This window comes from Numenius arquata, chromosome 11 (genome assembly GCF_964106895.1).
Source record: "Numenius arquata chromosome 11, bNumArq3.hap1.1, whole genome shotgun sequence".
NCBI classification, from domain to species: domain Eukaryota; kingdom Metazoa; phylum Chordata; class Aves; order Charadriiformes; family Scolopacidae; genus Numenius; species Numenius arquata.
The window spans coordinates 9,721,547-9,745,474 of record NC_133586.1 but is presented as its reverse complement, the minus strand read 5'-3'; the positions used below and the strand labels follow the sequence as shown (position 1 = coordinate 9,745,474).

At 42.1% G+C, this 23,928-nt stretch overlaps 1 protein-coding gene across 1 annotated transcript in view; it reads right to left on the bottom strand.

The window, feature by feature from the left end:
• LOC141469841 (cell surface hyaluronidase CEMIP2-like) overlaps positions 1-23,928 on the bottom strand; it is a 57,646-nt gene that overhangs the window by 12,825 nt on the left and 20,893 nt on the right. The window contains exons 16-19 of the mRNA XM_074155589.1: positions 23,457-23,609; positions 21,393-21,570; positions 15,902-16,117; positions 7,772-7,980 (exon numbers count right to left, since the gene is read on the bottom strand). Of these exons, the coding sequence (XP_074011690.1) occupies positions 7,772-7,980; positions 15,902-16,117; positions 21,393-21,570; positions 23,457-23,609 (756 nt within the window). The remainder of the gene's footprint in view (positions 1-7,771; positions 7,981-15,901; positions 16,118-21,392; positions 21,571-23,456; positions 23,610-23,928) is intronic.

Sequence of the window (23,928 nt, the reverse complement as noted above, 5' to 3'; positions counted from 1 at the left end):
ACCTTTCTTTTTTCACCAGGATCTTGGCATATGCAGTTCTGACTCTTTCAGGTGAAGCAAAAACATAAGGCAAAGTGTCAAAAAACTATTCTTGTGTTTTGGCAGTGAGCAGGCTTCCTGGGATAAGCAAAAGCAAAGAAGGATGAGGGGAAAAAAAAAGCAGGCAAGAGGTTTCCTGTTCTTGGGTATGTGGTAGATACAGATCTACACGTAGACACATACATATCTCATTTACAACCCTCAGAACAACCCCCCCAGCTCAACCCCAAACTCCCAAAGGCAAAGCTGTTCAGGGAAATGTGATGAGGGGAGACTTTTGTGAGTGGTGGGATGTGAAGTGAGTCATGTAACTTGGAGACGAGATTTGGCCAGAGTAAGCATAGAAAGAGTGCATGTCTGGGACTCTCACTGCCTGGCAGAGGACAAATAACACTCATTCAATATTGTGAACATGCCCCTTGGCTACATTGGATGTAGCATCAGTCCCGGGCAAATGGGTATGATCTACTGCTGGGGTTGCTGGTTATACTGGACACCAATCCTGGCTGTATTTTAGCTAAGGGAACTTCTAAGCTGATGAATATTACTCTAGAAAACATCTCCACCATGTTTATTGACATGGTGTGTCACATAGCTGATGACCATGGAAGTGCACAGTCCAAATCCTGATCTCACTGATGAAAATCTGGGGTAAGCTAATGAGGGAATGCCGCAGAGTACAACTAAAAAATTACTTATTTTTTCCTTGAGCTCGAAAAAACAAGAGACTTTCATCCAGTGAGTCAGTCTCCCCCAACTGTTATTACTCCTATTTAAAAACAACCCCTCTGACATTTTGGTCAACATCTACGTGAGCTGAACTTTCAAAGGGGTTGAGAAAATTGGGAATTTGAAACTTTCCTTTTCATAGTGTGGGAAGTAAGCAGAAATCCCCACATGCTGCTTTGGTAAGTTTGTCTCTGAATTTTGTACTTCAAAAGACAAAAAAATGCAAACCCATCATTCAGCCTCCAACCTATCCCAAGAACAAATCACAGGAGGTCAATGCTCCTTGCTCTAACTCAGGATACAGCTGCTTTTTCTCTCCAAAAATATCTTCCAACCTCACAACAACCTGCCCAGCACCAGGCTGAATCTCCTCTGGCACAAAACCTGCTTTCAGGACAAGCCACCTCCTCTCCAACCAATATCATGGGTGGGGAAAATGGAGTGAGAAATACCCACACACCTCACAGGTGCTGGGAAGAATGGAGAAAGAGCTACAAGGAACCTGGCCATGTCCTCACCACTTCCTTTCAGTTGAAGCTCTTTCCCTTGAACCCACATTTCCCACCAGCTCCCTTCAGCTGTCACTCACTCCTCCTCTTTTTCTAGACTTCTTTTTAATTTTCTGCCTTCAACTCAAGTCTGTCCAAACCCCCCGCGATGGCAAACACGGCTGCTGGGCAAACATCCAGCAATTTTTTTCAAGACCTCGTTATTAAGGATTGACTTTTCTGGAAGACAGCTTGCTGCAGGGATAGTAACAAGTTAGGTATGTGTTTAGCTAACTGGAGTTGTGTGTATTGGGATTTAAACGCCTTTCCTGAATGTTGCCATTTAGGAAATGCCATTAAAAATTCAAAAGCATAGGCCATCTCTTAATATAAATTAAAATTTTTGGTTTTACCCATGTGCCTCCTTAGGCAAAAAGAATGATTTTTGCTTTTGCAAAGCTCAACAAATTATACAAGGGATCCTGCCCTGAGGTACACTTCTGCTGATACTCATGAAACCTGGGTCTCATGACTCAGACAGCATTTGGCTCACAGACAATTGGATTCAAGGAAAAATAAGAACTTCCTGCATTTAAATACAGTACATCATCTTATCATCTTTTTTCCCACCCTACGTGCTTTCATGGAGGAATCACATCCCAATTCAATTTGTATCTTTTTTAATGTGTTCCCAAATAGTCTGACTATGTGTATTTTTTATTTTTCTGCTGCTGTTCCTTGGATGCACATAAGGTCAGGAGAGGCTGGTGGCCCTGAGGAGCCCCAAGCCCCACTTCATGGGCCAGGAGAAGGCTGAAAGCAAGGAAAAACCTACAGGTTTCACGTGCCAGGCTTCAAAGTGACAAGCAGCCCAGTTTGCCACAGCCATCTGGGGACTGTTGGATGCTCAGATTGCTCTAATTCATGCTGTAAAATGATCAGCTGAGGAAGGATGTCTGTCCTCAGAGTCACCTTGGTAATCCACGGGGCCAGCTGCAAGCACAGGCCACGGAGGACAGAGAGCAGCGAGGGCTGCAGGCGGGGAGGCAAAGACGGGGCTTAAGGATCGCTCAAACACAGCGATGTCAGCACCCGCTTTGGCCCAGCTGTACTAAAATGGTGCAATCTGCAACCTGGTGTTCTGGCAAACGTTTTAGCTTCTTTCCAATTTAAAAAAAAAAAAAAATCTTGTGGCTTTCATCCACGGGTTGACCTTTGGGCAATTTAAGGGATTTAAATAGACAGAAGGGAATTCAAATGTATCTGTTGACTTCTGTGTTGTGTGGATGATTAACTCCAAGTTACAGATGTTATCAGGAGGGGCAGGCTATGAAACCTAAGTAGCACTTATTATTATTGGAAATAGTGGTGGTGTTACTTGTATTACATCCAGATCTGGGGGATCGAGATCAGAACTCATGTATGTACAAGAACAAGAAAGCAGTCACAGCCTTAAACTGTTAACTCCCCTTTGAAATACTAATTTTTGCCTTCCTGTGCATTTATCAATCTGGGAAGCAAAAGGAAAAGATCATTTAGAACTAATCTGAAAAAGAAACATTTTAGGAAATATCTATAAACTGGGCAAGTCTGCAACAAGCACATTCTAGCCTTGTCTCATTATCTTTGTTTTCCTCCAGACCTTATCACCACTAAGGAATTTAATCGCAAAAATGACGAGTAGCTGAAAGTATGAATCAGACTGGCATTGAATAAGAAGCCGTAGGAAACACACCTACCTACACAACCCTGACAAATATGAATATAACAAGTCCCCCAGAGTCTCAGTGCAGACATGGGCTGCAGAAGTTTGCTTACACTGAAATCTCCTCTTTTGGATGGGTTGCAGCATCCTGGAGGCTTCACATCACCCAGCATCCAAAGGCTCCGCTATTTTTAATGAAGAATTTACACCCAAACTTATTCCAGGCTCTTGAATTTTCAGATAACTTAGATCATTCACTGGTGAATATGATAACAAGCCCTCATGCGGAACTCCAGCCTGGCAAATACAGGAGTCAAGCAGCACACCTGTGCCCATCCCTGCACAAACACGGCAGCAGGGGAAGGGCTGGACACATTCCCAGGCACACACATGGACATCTGCCTTTTTGCTTGTTGTTGACAAGGAATTTGGCCCTCCCCTGCCAATTTTTTTTTTTTTTTGAAGGCTCTCATAAGGATCCAACTCCTGCAATAAGGTACCAAAGAACATCAATAATGTGAGCCTCACTGTATCCCTCTAGGTGAAGCAAGAGGATGCCGATGAAGAGAGCCTGGGGGAGGCTGCCCTACACTGTCCTTGGAGCCAGCACCTGTCAGGAGAGGGGCAGTACAAAGGAAAACCCCTGTGTGCGGGACTGTGGCAAGCTACCTACAAAAATTACCCTCTTTATACTGTTAGCTGCTCACATTTCCCTGAATTCTCTGTTGAACTACAGCAGAGAGCCCTAATAAGGAAAAACCCTTCCCTCTGAGCCTTAACAGACCAAGTACAGAGATTTGCCTGTGCTCATTAAAAACAAGGAATGTTTCATCTAATTGCCACTGCTTTTCAGGCTGCTCCAACAACACAACTTATTACATTATGCTTCAGATATGTGCTTTGAGGAGATTTAATTCTTATCTGTAGATTTGCTGATAGCACAAAGAAGCCTGGCTGATTTACTGAACAGCACTGTGCCTTTGATAATAGTATTTGCCTTCGCTGCTTCTGCGACTAGAAAATTTGCACAGGCACAAAGCCTAGGTCATTAAATTGAAGGACTTCATTTCTGACTCTGCTTACTGTATGAAGTGCCAATCTTTGTACTGCTTTCCATGCACTTGCAACCAAATAATGTCTTCCATCCTCTCCTCCTGGTTTACCAGCCTCTTCCTGCTCTCCTAACAAGCTTGATGCTCTCTGGTGGCCTGTGTGCTTCAGGAAAGTAACTTTGAGAAAAGTCCTTAACCCAGTCTTACAGATAATTCTCTTACTTCTGTGAAGCAGAAAAAAAAAACCCAAGAAAACACACAAACAGCTCAGAGGGGAGCAGGCGGAACCTGCCCCCACAAAGAGAGGAATCCCATGGAGAAGGGGTCTGAGGTCCCCATTCATGAAGGTTTCGCACACGCTGTATGCCCGATGAGAGCCATCCTCGGCAGATCTGGGCTGGTTCTGGAGCACACTCTATTCCCAGTCATTAAAATTCCAGCCGGCCCTCTCCTGTTCGCTTGCCAAAACATTCAGAAGTTACTTGTCCTGCAATACCTCTTTCCAGAAACATCAATGCCCATCCGCCGCCTTCTCCTCCTCACAGGGAAACTCCCAGCCATTAGACAGACAATCCTATCTATAGCTTAATAAGGACATTTCTGCCGAGACGGCTACGTTCCCCAACAGCCTGAAAACACAGCCTGCGGGTCTCTGCCAGAGCTTTACATTTATTTGCCCATCAGTCACCTAGTGCCAAATGCAAACAAGTACACCTTGCATTGGAAGGGAAGCTGGCGTGCGTTAAAGAGCTCGTTTGCAGCACATGGAAATTTGCATGTGGAGACACAGCAATTTTGTTTGGTTTGGCTTCATATTTTGATGGAAGTGAAGAAACTGCAGAATTACTCTAAAGACGGTTTGACTCCGTGAGAAGACGACACAAGAACTGCAGCGAGCCTCCAGGTGCCCATGATAGAAAGAAAAAGATCTCAGTGACTGTGCTGTGACTGGTGTCCTCCTCCTCCGCTGAGTAAAGCCACCCGAGCGGTGCCTCTGAACTCCCTGGGCAAGATTCGCAGCTCACAGAAAGCAGCACTGCCAATTTCAGCTGAGTCATGGGAATTCATCCCAACCAGCTCCTGCCCACCTCAGGAATCCGGACGTTCCAGTCTTTTAATAGACATCTGAACTGGCATGACATCTATTGGGTCTTTCTGCAGTGCTTCAGAGGCAGGGAAAGCGTTAATCATGCAAGTATTCAACATCAGTGCTATGCCTGACCTCCACAGAAATCCAAATCCTGGTACGCATCTCCCTGTCAAATTCCTTATTTCCCCTCTGACCTTCCTTTAGCCAGCGCAGAGCAAATTGCTCCAGAAGCGTGAGGGCTGTCTAGCGGCACAGGCAGCATCCCGGATATATCCATCCATCATTTTACAATAACAAGGCTAAAAATAGTTTAATTGTTCACCCAGGTTATGTCTGAAAATGTTAATCCTAGAAAATTTCTACTAAAGTTCATCAAACATTTTTTGGCTTGCATCACATATTCTGCACAGATGTTGCTATGTTAAGAGCTCATTTTTTGGCAGATTATTCAGTATTTTGGATTATAAAAAGAACAAACAAAACATAAAGCCACTTGAGACAGGTAAGAGCCTTCCCTGATTTTCTAACTGTGATTACTCTGGGCTCCACAATCTGAGATTTCTTCCATTCCAGAAGTGACTGGAATACAATTTACTAAAGGTCATACATGGAACTGCTTAGGCAGGCATTCGTTTTCCTTCAAACTCCTAAATCCTCTTTTTCACCTCAATTCCCTTACCCTTCTACAGGAATCTCATTTCTCCATGTTTTTGCAGGTAGTCTGGACATTTGTCTATTGCCATTGCATCAGCCTTAAGTCTCACATTAGTTAGGATCCAGCATACTTGAGATGTATATGGGGCAGCCACACATTTCATTCCCAATTATTTCTTAGCAAGATGCTCTAAATGGAATGAAGTAAAATTGTGGGTTTCCTTCATTACAGGGTATTTCTTGTTTATAGTTCTTCAAAACACAAACACACACCTTGCCAACTGTTTCTGGATCAGAAAAATTTACAAACCTTTGCCCTATTCAAAAGAACTGGTTTCACACAAGACAAAGAGAACCACAACCACGTTGTGGTTTTTAGCAGTAAAATGTAAATTAAGTTGCTGCTTGAACAAGAGCTAAACTTCAAGCCAAGCTTTACCAAAGACCCAGTGCTGCCTTCATATTTGAATCTGTGCTTGAAGACTGTGGGCCAAAGCTTTGGCAAGTACTAATTGGCACAGTGATAGAGTAACCACCAGTTACTCGGCAGAAGATTTAGCTCTGCAATTCCAAGGAAATAGCTAATCGTTTTAAGAAAGATAATAATTGGAAAGATCAGCTTGTCCCTGAGTGACTAATGGGTTTTCTTCTTCCTTAAATTGTACAAAGATATATTAATACGGAAAACAGTGATTTAATTGTAGTAATTACTCTGTGACCAGAGTGTCAAAACACCGATCCTCCAGTGACTTAGTCATGGCCCTACAGCTACTACATCTTTAAATCAAGAGGACTAGGTATATCACTTACTATAACGGGCATCTATAAAGAGGAAATATTGCCCTTTGTGGCTGCATTCCCATGGGGCTTCATAATGGGAACTAAGGACAGTATTTTTCCCCAAATTTCTTCAGCTCCAAAGTTCAGGGGAACCAAATGGTGTTCAAGCTTTTGCCAAAACTATCCTATGCTAAAACCACAGCAGTGACACTCTGCTGGAGGAGCAGAGGACGTGAGGTTTGGTGGATAAGATTAGCTGGACTTGGGAACCTGAGAGATTTACCAGCAGTACATGCTGCTTCGTGTCCTCAGGGTCTCTGACTTCTTTCATCTCAACTATCTAAAACCTGCTTTGCAAATCTGAGCCTCTGTGTGGCTGGGTTGCGTGTAATCATGGAATATTTCATTTGCATAACTCTGTACTTCTGCTGCATTGCATTTTTATTGATAACTGAGGAGTCACATGAACTGGAGAGGCCAAGGTGATGGCCAGATTTTTTTTTGTGGTGCTCATCTCTGGCAGCATATCTGTGCAAACCATAGCAATGTCTGTCACTGCTAAGCTGGCTGGACTGCAGAACTCTCTCCTAACAGATGTACCAGCCCAAAGCACAAATAATTTCACTGAAGTAAGAAAAACCAGTACTAAAAACCATGAATGAAATTATGCAAAATGAAACAGACTGCAAGGGAGAAAAAGTAGTATCTAAAATCGATATACTCCGCTTTTATATAATGCTAGAAGAAAACATGGAAAATAAACATGGCACAACCTATAATTTTGCTGTACTGAGTCCTAACATTTTAAAACTTTATGTAAAAAGAAAGTGACTGGAGTGCTGTTTGGATTACAGAAAATGCAAAGCTCTGTGCGCATTCTGATGTACTTCTGCACTTTATATATATGGGAGATAAATTATGTGTCCAGCAACCAGTACAAACAAACGAACAAGAGCCAGGGCTGTTCTGGAGGGATTTCAGGGACAGCAGGCCAGGACTTACTTGGATTCTGTTTCAAAACTTTCTGGAAAGAGAAATGTCTCTGCACATCAAAAAAGCTGGAATAAAGCGAAAGCAGAGGCATCTTGTTGCATCAGTAAGTGCCAGCCATTAACACCTTGCTTCCACGCTCTCAGAAATTGCTGAGACATTTGAAAGGTCACTTGTGAATAACCTAGGAAATAACTCCAGATCTATTGGAAAAAGAATGCTTTCTAACAACATAGGGCAGTACCTGTTGAAGTTGATGGGGTACAAGATAATATCCTCAGGTGCTCTGCCGTCCCACTGGATGATATAAGCCTGCTCGAGCATGACGACGGGCTGGTACTGCTGGTATGGTGCTCCTCTGTTCACGCCTTGCAACCGCAAGGGATGGGAATGGTATGCGGCTCTGGCAATGGATAAGGTCAGATTCTCAGGGCGCCTGGCCTGAATATAAAGCTGAGGGTGAAAGGAAAATGACAAACATATCCATTAAACCAGCCAGGCTCAGCCATAACATGTGCATTTGATCATAGTTGCCTGTAAATGGTTTCTGCCAATGAAGAGCTCAGAACATTTGGAAAGTCACGGAAACATTTCCAGTTCAAATAAAAAGGTAAACCAGAAATAGCATCTGCAGCCATTCGTGGGGACACCATGAAGTGAGGTATGAATTGTACAGCACCATAAAAATGTTCAGTATTCAAAATCTTAAGGGAGAAGGATAATCAAGCAAATATCACAAAGTAACTTTTTTATCAATTCAAATAACTGCACTTTAAAAACAGGCTTATTCTATTGAAAATACAGAAAACTCTTAAGTTATTTCAATAGGCTTTGGATTCAGTCCAGTTATGTAATAGAATCCACATCTTTGTGCTCAAGTAGAAGACTATGCTGAAAATTTGGGGGCTAAAACTTGATGGCCTGACTATATAACCTTATAGACCAAGCACCATGTCCCACAGGCTTCAACAGAGAGCTCTTCTGTGCAGGGACCAACAGATTCCCTTGGCCTGTAGTTTAACTCTACAAAGTACGCTCCTGTTGCATGCTCTTTCTGTCCGGCTGTAACTCAAATGAAGGCCAAGTCATGTGGCAATCAGTAGTTTTAAGGCGGAGTGCATAACGTTCACCTGTTTTGCCCCATGTGAATTTCCGGTGCAAAAAAAAGGATGCACAGCTAGTCATACAAATCTGTTTCGGCATGCGGGGTCATAGGAGACAGCTTGTCATATTCCCTGAAGGGTCTCAAATGCACTGAGGACACCTATAATCCTGCTTCTTTCACTCTCCTGCAGTGTAGAATAGCACTCTTTGCATCAAGAATTTAGACCCAACATAAAGATCCATGCTAGCTCAGAAAAGTCTAAGCTTCTACATGAGCATCCATCCAGCAAAATTACTTATAAGCTCAATTTCTGTCTTTAAGGTAGACCAAAATGGAGGCAGTAGTCTCTTAAGATTTTAAGGCCGCAGGCAAGGATACAAGCATAGTCAAGACTAGCAGAGAGGGTGAGACTCCTTTTATCAGGATATCCGCCTTCTAATGCAGGGCTATGAGACCTTGGCCCCTCACATCTCCATATCTGCTTCTCTTCCTCTTGTCTAAGCAGATTGAAAGCTCTGCAAAACCAGACTGTCTCTCACTGGATTATATATGGGCTAATTTTAGTTGGGGTTTCTAGCTCATTCAGCTCCCATTTCCAGTTTCATGCTCAGAAGAATTCCACGCTTGTGCCTGCTCTTGATGTTGAGTTTGAGCTCCTCAGGACCTCCAAAAGACAGGCCATCTCTGCCTACCTCTCACCTTACCCCTGAATTCAGCAGCCTCATGCTGGGTCTTGAGGCAAAGAAGCAAACCAAAACTGGTTGTAAATGTGTCTTGGCTATTCAGTCTGTTCCTTCTTTCACACCATTGCACTTTAATGATGAGAACCTATCATGAGTGGTATCTGCAGACCCTTGAAGATTAAAGTGGATCCCAGAATTGCATTAAACAGTAATTTTTTCCTGATGGCTGAAACTATTGATCAAGTAATTCACCCCAGTCTCTGAGCAGCAGCCCGTTTGCTCATTCTTGATGGTTCAAGGAAGAAAAAGTTATTTTTACAGTCTGATAAAAGACCTTTTTTATTCCTGAAACCAAAGAGGAAAACCTATTTTCCCTTTGCATTTAAACCGTGATTGGAAAGTCAGTAACATGCAATACAACAAACCACATTTCAATCTCATTTTTCCCCAACCAGATGGGGAAGTGCTGAGATCAGAGCAGGTGATCAGTAAGGTCCCTACGGACCTGAAATCCCATCAATGTATTAATTTTCTCAATCAAAACAGCATTTTCTGACAAAGAACAGTTGGAATGAACTCTGATACTGCAAAATAATACTCCGCTTGTGTCTTTGTGGATAAGAAACAAGAGTTTCTGTCCTATCACTGTAAACTGCTGTTATTTCCTTCTAATATATGTCTCCAGCAAACATAGAATATTAAAGTGGCTGCTGTACACTTACTACAAAATTAAATGCACCAATGATAAAATAAGCCAAAAAAAAGGAAGGAAATGCATTCAATCACTCCCAAAAGTTCAAAAGATTCCTATATACATTAAGGTATTTGTGGAAAAGGAATAAAAGAGAGAGAGAGGAGGCTATGCATGGCCTGAGCTGCTCACTACAGTGATTGTTAACGAGTTTAAGAAAGTGCTGGAAGAGTTTACAGTATGCTTCAGTAAGAAAAGGGGGAAAGCCTATCAGAGATTTGTTGGTAACATTTTCCCTCAAGTGCCCAGGGACCAAGTCACAGGTCTGACATTAAGGAATAATGGAGACTGCTGGTTTGAGAATGAAACAGTAATTACTAGAACAAAGAAAAATGACACTTCTGTGTTGACAGAAATATTCGTAAATGGACTTTGTCTCCTATAATGACCAGCAGTGGCCACTGAGTGAATGCCTTCCAGAATTGCAAGCCACTAAGGATGTGATTTTCAGAGTAGTTTGGTGTAGTAGATCTGGTGGATCATGCAAAATGTTTATCACTAAAGGAGGTCACAGTAGGTAAACACCCTGATCAAACAACCTAGATCCTACACAAAGAGACTCTTTTGCCCAGGTAGAGCATCACTAAGTCAACAGGACTCTTGACTGGGAGCAGGGGCTGCCTGACATGTTTCTGGCAGCAACTGGGCTCAGCTCCGGAATGACATTCCTGATGGCTTCATCCTTCTTGAACACACCAACCTGCACAGAAGGCAACACTCCACATTTTCCCATTCATCCCCTCAGCCTCTCCCCTCATTTGAGGGAACAAGGGGCAAGAGGGGAATCCAATCCCAGAAGAATCATCCAACAAAAGGCTGCATTTAATTCCCGATGAGATGAATGAAGTAAAAAGAACCCTTTGAGCTCCACCAGCCCCAGATAGGTGAGATATCAGCCACTGTCCCAGCACAGTGTTCTCAGGATGTCAAAATGTGGTCTCTTTTCTTCCTCAGCCTCTACTCTGAGACACGTTTACTCACTTGAACTGAACTTGGAAAACTTTATCACTTTTCTTCCTTGTACCTACCTTTGCAGGTGCAAAACACTTGTGAATAGGAGTGGAAAGGAGGAAACAAGGAATTTGTTTCTAGAATGAAAAATCCATCTTCCTTAGCAACACCTCCATAATTTTTGGTTAGCTCTATTGAAATATTTAAGAGAAGAAAGTGGGTCATAAAGATACTTTAAAATATGATAAGTGATGACAGCCTAATGTAGTAGGAGAAGAGCTAGTTAAAACATTATAAAACATGAGCCTTCTACTTGCCTGGATGGTTTAATGGACAAAGTTGTCATTTTAGCTGCTAACACTTCAAGCTGAAAAGATGTGTCAGATTTCCCTGTGCTTACATGGCAATTTTCCCAAGTAGATTGTGAAACTGAGAAGATAAGTTCTTTTACAATTCATGGGGGACCTGCTATTCAACTGCATAGTGAGTATGAAGATAAGCGACATGCAAAGTCTTGGAGCAGAAAATCTTGGTGTCTGAGAAAAAGTTTGCTTACTTTCGAGTTTCTTTAACATTTCTTTTGTCCTGCTGTGCTGTCAGCTGTCAAACTGGGGCAAAATACCTTAAAAATGAGAAGCTCAAAACATACCTTCTCCCCTTCTGGTTGTTTGACTTGAACAAAAAAAGGTTAATTTCCCAGAGCAATACATTTTCTCTGTGAAATTTCCAGGTGAAGACTTCAAAATTCTTTCAGAAAGGAAAAAAAAGGTATCTTTCTTTCTCTAAGACATGGTAGGATGTCCCTGACATCAGCAAAACTACTTTGATTTTCCACTGGTGTACACCAAACATGAAAATGGGACCTCTTTGTCAAAACACAGGCATCATTAGCTGAAAAATATCATGCAGGCTTTTCCTTCCTCCCAGTCTCTGCAAGCTGACAATCCTCAAGCATTGCAGGTACCCTGGGATTGTATGGCTTTGCTTGTGGTTAGAAAAGCGCCGTTCGCTACCTACTGCATCTCTTGCTTTGCAAAACCAGGTACACAGGCACAGAATACACACAGTACCAGCTGAAGGTGTATAACTTGGAGACGCAGTTGCAAACATTCACTGCAAGAACAGAGTTAACAGAAGTGGAATAATTTCTATTTCAGCTGCCCACAGTAAGGTAGTAACTAGGTGAACTGGTAAAAAATCAACAGCATTTCCTAAAGCGTTTTATAATAGCAAGGCATCCATTTTTTGTTAATTCAAAACTGACACTAATTTAGCCATGTGGCAGTCACTTATGACTGTCTAACACCTTTTTAACCTTATAAAAGAAAATAGCACTTACTGCCAAACACTCTGCTTATTTTAATGAAGGCTAATACCAAAAAAGAGAAGTTTCACAACCTCTCCTGATGAGTTGCTGTGAAGTCTGCAAGGAAGCAGTAAGTGCACAGCTTCAACTGCCCAGTGGGAGCCAAGGCACTTGTCTTACAATTTGTATAAAAATCAGAAATGGTTGAGGAATCTCATTTACATTTTAACGAGTAATGCAGGCGTTGAGGAGTCTCCAGTTCACTGCAGTTGAAAAACTCACCCACCTACAAGGAGAGAACTATGGGATGAGCCTCTCCCTACATTTTTCTTTCATTACTAGACTTTGCAACAGCTGAAAGTCAGATTGATGGGACACTAAGGACATCAGCACCCTGCTGATGGAGTCTGAGTGACTCACAGAGGTTGCCAGAAGATGTGGTGCTGCCAACTCTTGTGATTTCCCTGTGAGTCTCCCTCTATTTATTGTTCTTCCTTAAAGCCTCACTTTATTTACATTACAACATGAGAGTTTCAATTGTCATTAAAAAGCAAAGGGGTTGGTCTTGTTTGAACAACACCAACCCTACAGGCTCCAGGATCGAAAGGGGAGGACACAAAGACCTGATAGTTCTTGCATGTGTAAATTTCGTCATTTTAAACTGATCTCAGAACCCTTTTTTTGGTAGTGAAAAGCAACATTGGAGCCAAAGCATGAGGCATTTCTTAGTGCTCCCTGCTGAAGGAAGGTCTTGGACACCATATGGGGAAGGTGGCACGATGCTCCTTGGAGATGGTGAGGAGGAAGGACCATGAAGAAACCGTAGGAAGGTGGGAATGTCAACTTGAGTTGCCAGATTAAAACACCCTCAGGAAAGTCTGTCCTCAGGTTTTTGTGGAGCTGAATATGCTGCCAGAGGAATAGGTTTTCCCCAGGCATTTCCTTTCCTAGGCAAATTGCATCCAGGAGAAGATGAGCATGAAAAGTGAATGAAAGAAACCAAGCAGAAGGGAATTAACTGAACTCTAGACACTTTGCTCAGAAAGGATTGGCCTGCAATATTAGCTGAAGGACTTGGATCTCACTTTTCCACACCAAGTGGCCCATCCCTAGGCTGACTATCTTGGGCCGAGTTCAGCAGTAATATCAGAGTCACTATTTCCTTGAACTGAAAGGACATTTTCACCTGCTTATGCTAGGGAAGAATAAAAGCTCTTGTCTACCAGAGCTGCATGAAAAGGAAAAGAAAAACAGATTTTGTAATAGAGTTGCTAAGATCAAATAAACCGTCTTTCACTGTAATTGGATTCACTCTTTTAGGCTTTTGATCTAAAATATGACATTTGGAATTTAGCACACAAACAAATCATCAGTTTGTCAGGGTGCTGAGAACCAGGGTTAAGCTGAAATACTCCAACATATATACCCTCCAAATTAAATCAAACACTGCTGCACGGGACCAGTTTCTTCTACCCTGCACATATATATATATTTCCCTACCCAAAACCCATAAAGTGAAGCATTTAATATGAGCTTTACTCATCCTGCTGGATACTGATTAGTTGAAAAATGCTGGTAAGTAATGGATCCCAGACAAGCAAATGTTTATGCTTGCCTAAACCTAGCCAAGGAAACTTTCTATGGTGGAAAAACTGCCTCACCACATAGAGTGCCATAACCAGGAGGGTATTAATAGAAATAAAAATATAAATGCCTACTTGTTTACAGTTCTGAATTTAACTGTTAGGTTGCCAGAGCAGAGAATATCATTTCTCTAGAGACACAGAGCAAAATGTAAGTGCCAAGCACAAAACCCTAATTCAATGGGAGTGTTTCACAGGAGCCCAATCCTGTTTCTGCCGAGTCAAGAGCAAACCAGGGGATGTAAGTCCAATGTCTAGACACTGAAATAGCAACTCCTGCTCTCTGCTGCACAACTAAAGCAAATGAATATACTTTCTTTTTAGTTTAAAGAGACATGTGTAATCTGGATTTGTCTGTGCACATATTACATTGGCATAGAGGTCTCAAGGATAATTGCATGCCTAAAAGTTTCATGCATAAAGTTCCTTGGAGAAAGGGGAGCAGTGTTGTGTCTGACTACCCAAAGCGCAAGCCCACACTTCACATCAGAGAAGCCACAGAGAAAGCACCTTCAGAAATCTCCCAATGTGGAAAATCCATGAGTCTAGGTTTGAAACCCATCCTGAGGTGCAACTGCAGGAAATCAGGCTCTGCTAATCCCCAGGCTCACAAAATTACATGTTACAAAGGGAAACCTGACGGCCTGCTCCTCTCAAGGCAATTTTAATGCTGCCCAGTCCTCAGTGATTTCAGGCAGAGCTTCCTCCTGTGCCACAACTGCTGATGTATGGGCAATGCCTACTGACTCCCAATGAGACAACAGTCTGCAGAGTGCTCCCAAGTGCACAGAAGGCTTAACAAATAAATAAGAAAATAAATAACACCTGCTGTATCTCATGAACTCTGATCTTATGTTAAGATCACTTCATATTCTATTCTTGCCTTTCATATCCAGCAGTGCACCCCACTACAGTCTTTATTTGACAGTGCAGGGCTGTTCTCAGGGGTTAGGAGAAGATAATGGTCCCTCCAAAAGCCACATCTTGTGCAAGGGCTCCCAGTACGCACTCTCCAACCTCAAACCATGTGGTGCTCTGTGTGACTCCACAAACAGTCTTAATATTTGGCTTGTGAAACACAAGTAGAGAGGAGATCTGGCAAGATGTCCAGCTGGAGTAACTGGAGTTTTAAAATAGGCCTGGATTAGTATCCTTTAGAAGTAGAGGAACAAGGAGAGCCATCTGCGGTATCTTACAGGTGACTGTGAAAGCTGTGGTTAGTCACGTATTTACAGGATGCTCTATCCACCCATAAAGGTCTTGTTGAAATTTGAGCAACACAGAATGAACCGCAATCTGATTTTGAGGTCATATTTTCCCTCCATTTACCATTCTCCTCCTTCTTTCTTTCCCTACTGAAAGGTTACCTGGTATTTGCAGCCGTTTCTACCAAGGTGTTGACATCTCAGCTAAGGTCTCTAACTCAAGCATGATATAGAAAACTCTGATGAAGGTTAAAGACTGCCCTGACCTAAGACTGCCCATCCCTCAGCCAGTGATTTCTGGATGGGAAATAAGTGTGAGTTTGTGTCTCAACCACCCATTTCACTACCCTGAAAACAGCGGGATGTATCAGAGGAGTAACATCTTCCACTACTGAAATTTCATTCACCAGACTTATCCACCAGAGCCTCATGACAGAGTGGACAAATGCCTGGAAGCAAGAACTAGAAAACACGAAACTTTCCCCAACTCAATTTCAACTTGCAGCTTCTTGTGGGCGACAAGAAGAGACAGGGCTCCTTACAGCCATGGGTTGCAGGCAGCGGCACAACAGAATTGGAATTAGGCAGATAACACTTGGAGGAGAAAATTATACCCAGTTTATTGCTCACCTCTTCTCTTGCGGAGTGTTGAGTAGGTTTCACTCCACCACCCCTCAGCAGAGTATCTGAGGACACCCACCCAACGTGCCCAGCAATGTTACCCCATTACCTGTGCGAATTTCCCGGTGCACATCACCCCGTTCCAGCGCGGGACAGTGAGACACCCGGGATGACGCAGCAAGTAGTTGTCCGCTCTGCCTATGAAAGTGTCCGGGTAGCCTGTCACCGAGCCATCCAGATCATGGAAGATAGACATTTTGTCACCGTCATTATCATTGTTTCCAAACCATTGGCCCGATCTGCCAAAAAACACTTTCAGTCCAACCTAGCAGGAGAAAATAAGAAGAACAATTACTGGTTAGCTCTAAGTAAGGACTTGGGTTTGCAGTATTTGTTACAGCCAAAACAGTGATACAGAACTAGAAAGCTCTATTGTCTGAGTAAAGACTTCTGTTTTGCCTTATCTATTTAGAAAAATTTCCAGCTGTATTGGTTTTCCCCTCATTTCTTAATCCCAGCAGATATTTTCACAAAAATTAGACTTTCAGTTCTTTGAAATGCACCCGCATGACCATGTATTCCTTGAAATCACGCAGCAATAAATTGTACAGTGGCAAAAGGAAGAGGATGACTCAAAGGGTAGGGAAGTACTGGAAGATTATGAAATGCACTGAGGAATATCACAGCTGTGATCAAAGAAACAAAAATTACTAGATATTGGGTGAATTTTCTCATATATTTTCAATGGCTGTTCTAGGGGGTTCTGTGAGTGCCATTTTTTCCTAATTGTTCCCCTAAAACCTTATAAAACTCATAAAAGTGACAGCAGTTCTCAGAATTGGCTCTTGTGCACATTCTAATATAACCCCTGAAGAATTTTTTATAGGAAAGAGAAATAGCAGGAAGCAGCATTATCCGCATTATGCACAGCTCTGTTTTCAAGATTTTTCAGCAGCTAAGCAAAAGAATCTGTCCTGATATGAAAATCCAGCAAAACAAGGAAACTGCAGATGTTCAGCAAAAAGGCATGGAATATTTTAATGTCTGCAGAGAAAATTATTACAGTGTGCAACCATTAAGTTCTGAAGTAATCAAGAAAATAGTTACTCCAGGTCAAGCACTCCGAATGAATCCTGCAGCAATGTGTATAAAAGCAGACGGCATAAATAGCGACTGGATCACGCCGACTCAAAGGACTGTAATTTGTTCCATTTAGCCCAACTAATTTTAATTGGACTGTGCACATGAGTAAGAATTAGGGTCAGCAGGATTAGGCTGCAAGTTTACTAAGGGCTTTAAAGACTTTATTTCAACAATAATAAACAGAACAGCTTAGGAGAATAGGAGGGTCATTGTGATTCTGAGTTAGATGGAAAGTCCCATTGGCTTAAAAAAAATGACCACTGCAGCAAGAACTACTTGCAGAATAAAAATCTTTATTCCTTTAAAATTAAATCAGAGATTAAAACTTTTTCTCTGCCACCTTCTTTTCTGAGTCTCATAAACAAATACCTGAACCAGTCTCATTGAAAGGAGGCTCAAACATATGGAAATTTTTGAGTGTTTTAAAACCTTTTCTAACTGCACCGCAGGAAATTTTTGCCCAAAGGGCTACTTGGCAAAGTAGGAGGATCCCAAAAGCTGGATTTTTTTTCTTTCATTTTAATTTATAGAAGATATTTTTAAAAATGTAAACACTCTGCTGCAGCTCAAAGCTCCATTATAAATACATTGTGACAGTGCATTTCTGGAGTTGCATATGGAAACAGGCACTTCACTGGGGAGGAGAACAAAGTCAGCTGGACTTCAAAACAAACTAAGGCACAGCCAGTACGGCTTCCATTTGGCTAAAACTCGCAGTCTTTCCATCCAGCAGCAGACAGTTTTGGTGCTAACGCCAATCTGATCTCTAACATTCTCCTCTAAAAAAGTCCGAAAGTCAGGAACAAAATGGAAATGTTAATGAGCAATGTCACTTCTTTTATAAGTCTCACGGTTACCTTACTTTTGTACCCTGAGGGGTAGGGGTGCACTGAGATTGCAGTTACAGCTATGGCAACATTTATTTTTTTTTATCTAATTGAATACACATGGACAGAGAAAAGACTCAGCTGGTCAGGTATGTCCATGCGGAGCTAGGAATGAGCTAGAAGAGGGTGCAGAGACAGGTCATGTCTAGATACCACACTACTATTCAGACACCTAATTTTCACTAGGTGTGGACAACCTGGGAGTGATATGGTAGAAAGGTTACTTGAATTACCTGTCTGAAGCCTGACAGGGAGCCCTGACGGATGATGGTTACTTGAGTACGTAATCTCTTAGGAACATGCTAACCCAACCTGCCCAAAGGCAGCACGCTGAACACAGCTGCAGACAAACCCTGAAGACTGCAGTGGAAAACACTTTCTATATTAAAAAATTAATAACATACTGGAAAACATCATAATAACTTGCCACTTTTTCTAAAATTCAAGTATTGGCACAAGCTGCCAAAAAACCCATATCACTGTTACCATTTTAGGGAAACCATTTTCAGTCATTGTGAACCTTCCTCTATTTTACCATTGAAGGACTCTGCCCTTATTAGCATGGCTTTTACTCCGATGGAGTGATGCAAGCCCTCACCCTGCAAGTTCCCTTTGGTCAAGAGTCTCTTTGGGGTTTGGGATTTTTTTTCTGCCCTCTTTTTCAGAGAGCAAGAGACTTGCACTGTAACTCAGTGTCTGCTTTTCTTTTTCCCATCATGAACTGGAACTGGTTGCAAATTTCTGCTTTGACGCAGAAACCCTGTGCTAAGACAACACAGGCTAAACATAGTAAAGACAACATCAGGAAGCGCCCATCTCTTAGCTAGGCAGGACTGCAATCCCATGGGAGTCGCTAGACCACAGCCAGAAGCCAGTTCTGGTCCCTCTGAGCTCTTCTGAGGACAGAAACCTACCCCACACAGACCACTGAGATTTCTTTGGCACAAGTGATTTCAGAGATGCCATAGTGTTGGCACAGCTAAGAGTAGAATCGGCTTGAATCCACCCTAAGCTCCCAGCCGTGGGGAAAAAATAACCAGAGTGACTATTAGCAATAGATGTGAACTGGGACTGCTTGTGAGTTTCTGCACCTGCTGGAGGTGGCCTTGTTCATGGGAGCCCAAAAGGTCACGTACAACCTCTTGCTCCTCACCTCACTCTACAGGAGCTGTGCATCAAAAAGGCAGAGGGATGAATGGGTTGCTATTTTATGACTAAAAAGAGGTATGTCAGGTCTTCTTAAGAAATGATGCAGAAATATCCTGTTCGGACATGGCTCTGTTCTGGACTGGGGCCGTCTCCATTGGGGTCTCCAAGTCCTACTGACTGACAGTAACCAGATCTACAGGAGACCACAACCATCAGTCATGCCTTCAGCTGGCTTAAGACCAACTACCACTTCCACTGCTTTGAAATAACTTTTAAAAAGCAGCCTTTTTAAAACAAGCAAACAAACAAACAAGCCTAGCAATAATGTTGCTATTGATAAATGCACAGATATCTTAACATGTGAGATTTATGTTTGTCAACAGAAAGGCAACTAGAATACTTTTTGTGGATCATAGTGTTTAGGTCTTCTGTTCTACTTGAGTATTGTTAGTGCTGCAATTAAACAAGACTTGACTGGCTTTACAATTTTGTTGTCTGACCAATCTGCTGATTAGTCTGATTAATTATACAATTATTCCTTCAGCATGACTAATAGTTTTGTCATCACTATACAACTTGCAGTAACATTCAATTTCTTCTTAAAAAACAACTGTAAAATAATTATCCTTTAGGGAATTAGTACTTAGCTACCCTTTAAAAAGTAATAAAATGAAGCCTGGAGATGGAAAATTAATTAAAGCGGCCTACAAGCTCTATCTTAACTAGTCAAAGACATATTGTCCCATACAGCAATTAACAACAAAACAATAAACTAACCGTGGTCCTTCAAGTCTGAAATCAGATTTAGCACATCTGGGTTCAATCCAGATAAAATAGAATCAAAGTGAAAAGTGCTGGGATGCAGGTGGTTACAAACATAAATGGTTTTTAAGTTGGCAAAACACCAACTTCAGAAATGTGTATTTCTTGGAAATGTACATATAAGAAATAATTATTGGGATAATGTCAATAGTTTTTTTGTAACAGGCTGACTGTATTATTTTAATTTGCTTTGCAGGAGTATCTAGTAAGTCTTCTGACCATTTTTACCTTGAAAATCTCAGATCTTAAAGGCGCTGCAGTACTAAACTGCCTCTCAGACAAAAAATGCTGGGATATTTAACAGGCTCATTGGCCTCAAATGGTGCAACTGTATTAAAGAGCTGCATTTTCAGCCATTCAAGAGGTAATCATCCCCTCTGCTAATGTGCACAGATATCATCTGTCTGAAACCATTCTGTTGGACAGAGTCCTACACCCATTACTGGAGGAAAATTTCCACTCTACCAATAGAACTTTTTCCATCGTACATTTTTTAATAAGACCTCTTCCCTGGTTCCATGTTGATTTTCTCATTCATATTCCCCATGATCATCTTATAACCATTTCTCCAAAGGAGGACATAAAGAAGGTACAGCAAATAAGCCTTTATTTGTGTTCCAAAGCTCCCTAAAGCACTAAGGTAACTTAGATATCTTTACTGAAATGCACAGGAGTTTTCTTTAGAGGAGCAGTCAAGTGACTGCAATCGACATCATCCTTTCATTAAATGCCCTCCTGTTGTTAGTCTAAAGTGTACCAGAGAGGGGACAGACAAACTAACTGCTTGCCAGAGAGAGTGATATTGGTCAATCCCAGAGCAATGGAAATTTTTCTCAAGAAAAAAGCCAAACCTCAAGCCAAAGTTACTACAGTTCATGGACATCCTAACAAGCATGGACCTTGTTCGAAAAAAGCTAAGGAGAAGTTGTGATCCCTGGGAGCGGGCCAGGTGGAATCTATCATTTCCCAAGCCAAGCACACAGGGTCACAATCCCTGCAGGAATCTAGGACAAGAACGGGAATTGCTCAGCATCCTATGGCTCCTGTCAAGGCAGAGATAGAGCCCCATTCTGCTGTCACTGCTCAAGGGAAGTCCCTGTTGTGCTCAACAGGAATTTCACTGCTGATGCCAGAAACTGGGCCATGGCTTTGCTTCTAAGTGCATTTGCTTATGTCTGTGTAAGAATTGTTTTGCAGCTTTCTGCTTCCTGACATCTCATTTGTGTTCCCCTCAACCTCTGAGGCCAGGTCCTCACCAGGTCCTCAGCATATGAAAGCTGGTAATGCTGCACCAGCTAAGAGTGAAGTCCTGGATCTTCTGTTTACAAGGTGAAATCTTCCTCTAATGCAGATTTTTTTAATGTACATCTGCCCAGGCATAAGATACCTTAACATTTTACCAGCTTATAAATAACCTTCATTTAAAAAAAAAAAAAAAAAAAAAAGGAAAATGCGCTGCAAAATGGATCAATGGTGTGCACCAATGTAACATGCATCACTACCTGGAAATTCCTGCTCTAGGCTAGATCTCTCACCTCTTCTAAAAACCTCTAAAAAATTGCACATCTAACAGCATGCATTTCTGCTTTTCTTACTCACACTTTTCTCCATCAGGATCTGTGACACATTGTTCTGGGGGCTTATCTGCCAGGAGTTTTTCATGAAGAACCCGATGGCACTTGAGTATCTGTCAACAGTCGGAGTGAACTTCTTGAAAGTGCATTTTGCCATCCTGACAGGCCCATCATAAATCTGGAATCCACGTATAGGGAATGTCCTGTAAGATTTAAAAACAAACACAGTCCTGCATTAAACGTTTGGGCAAACTATGAGTCTTCTCCCAAAGTCACAGAAAGATATTAACAAGGAGCTAAACCACCTTTCCTTTCCCAAAACTGGGATCTGGATGCTCATCACAGTTAATGAAAGATGAAACTCTGCTAAATATCCTCTCCAGGATAAGGCTCAAGATCCAAAAAAAATTACTTGTAAGCTAGCCTAAGGCTTGCAAGCTGGGGTAAAGCAGTTCAAAACCCTTGTCCCCAGCTACCCAGGGGTTCATCACCACAAGGAAGACCCAAAGGGCTGTGTGGCAACATTGTCTTCAGGTGCCCTGTTCCAGGGCAGAAGAGTTTCTCAGGAAAACATCAGCATGATTGAAAAAATACCAGTCAGGCTCCCTGGAGGCAAGTGTTTCCTTGGAAGCAAGTACCAAGTGGTGCAGCACAGTTTCTGCTCTCCCTACAAGCCATTTCACACGAGATCCCTAGGATGTAGTCCACAGCATTTCATACAGAAAAGCAATTTCTGCAGCATCGGTCCATGGGCATGTCAAGACATCAGAGTTGAAGGAGACACCACTGGAGTCACAGGTAAGGACCTGCCCCTTCCATGGCTTGTTTTGGGAAGGTGCCAAGTTTTGCTTGGCCCCGGTTGTGTTTGATTAAAAGGTGGCCTGCATCAGCTTCTCAGACAGTAAAGAAGTTGGCTAGTAGTGGCATGAAAGGGTAGGTGAAATCTTACTGAGTCCGGAAAGAGTTGTTCAGGCATGAAAGTCACAAAGCGGACATCACATGGGGACACAGGCTCTCTCCAGCCTGGGGGCCACTGAGGCCCAGATTCCCCTCCACCCCTGATGTTTTTTCTTGCTGGTTGGCTCCAGAGATCCAGAAACACTTTGCCAATGGGAAACACTGGGCATAAACAGTGTTTCTTGACCAAATAATTCTTCTTCAGTTTCCAGAGCTGTTATCCCAGTAGTTGGATCTGGTACAACCCCCACAACCCATTTTGCACCATGGCGTAATGAAAGGACAGATATCAGATGTTTTGGCATAGTCCTTTCCAAGAGCACATTGCTTAACAATATCACAGACGATTAGACCTTGTTTGAACTGCAATGGAGATTTTTTTTGCAATTGCAGTTAAAATAACACCACCAATTATAACTGAGGATAGCTCTGATTATTCTTGCTGTCCTACACAGATCCTATTCCTGTGTTGCTTATGTCTGAGACATGTATAGTCAGGGCTGTGTGCTTGGCATGGCACCTCTGCTGAGAACTGCTTATTTCTTAATTTTATAATCCTTATAGAGGGGTTAATAATTGGTGAGCATCACCAAAAACATACATTAGGGTAGTATTTAGGCTCAGGGAAGTACACCTTGCTATGGGGATGTGGGTAGGCATCGCAGTTGCTAAGCAGGAGGCTGTGCTGCTATCAGAACAGAAAATAGCATATAGCTATTGAAGGAGAAATAAGATGCAATAATGAAAAATGGTTTCTCCTTTGTCAAACTGGCTGTGTTTGCCAAGCTATGCCGGCAGGAGGGACGGCAGCATGGTGTATGGGAGCTGCTCCATCAGCTCGACGCTGTGCTACTGAAACACTACACAAAAGCCATTTGGTATCTTTCAGATTGTGTAATCCATTCTCCAGTGACTAATAAATTAAGCAGAAAATTAAATCAAACACATTCAGTCAAGAATGCTCTCAAGCTGTTGGCCTGAAGAGTGAGTTTATTCGGATGCTTATTGTTTCTGGCCTGTACAATAATTTAAACACCCGGTATAAATTGCTCCTTGGTAGTCACATTCATTCCTGAGGCTTTTCTTCTAGCTTATGCTAACACAAGGAAGAAATGGCAGAAGAATAACTCACTTGTTTCTGGGCAGTGTTCTGTATTCTCCATTTGCCCCTTTTCCCCAGTAGCTGTTTTGGCCTCCCTGGGAGCCAAAGTTGTTGCTTTCTCCAACAAAAATGGAGCGTGTAACCTCCAGGCTGGAGCCTTCGTCTGTCGGGAAAGTTCCATCACTACAAGCAAAGAAACACCAGGTAACTATGCAGTACAGTGCAACCGATTTAAAAATTTTAATTACACCACAGACATGTTAGATTTTCTTTCTTATTGTGGAAAAAAGTGTATGCACTGATATAACAGCCTGTTTTAAAATCTCCTTAGAAACCAGCAAGTTAGTGCCGAGGTAACTTAGTGCTCAGGCGTCACTAATACAGGTAACTCAGGGTAAAACCAGCTCTAATATATATATATAAAAATATATAAATACTTTCTCTATAGTAAGTTCCTTTATAAATTTCTGGGTACATCCCTGAAGAAAGAGCCAAATATCAC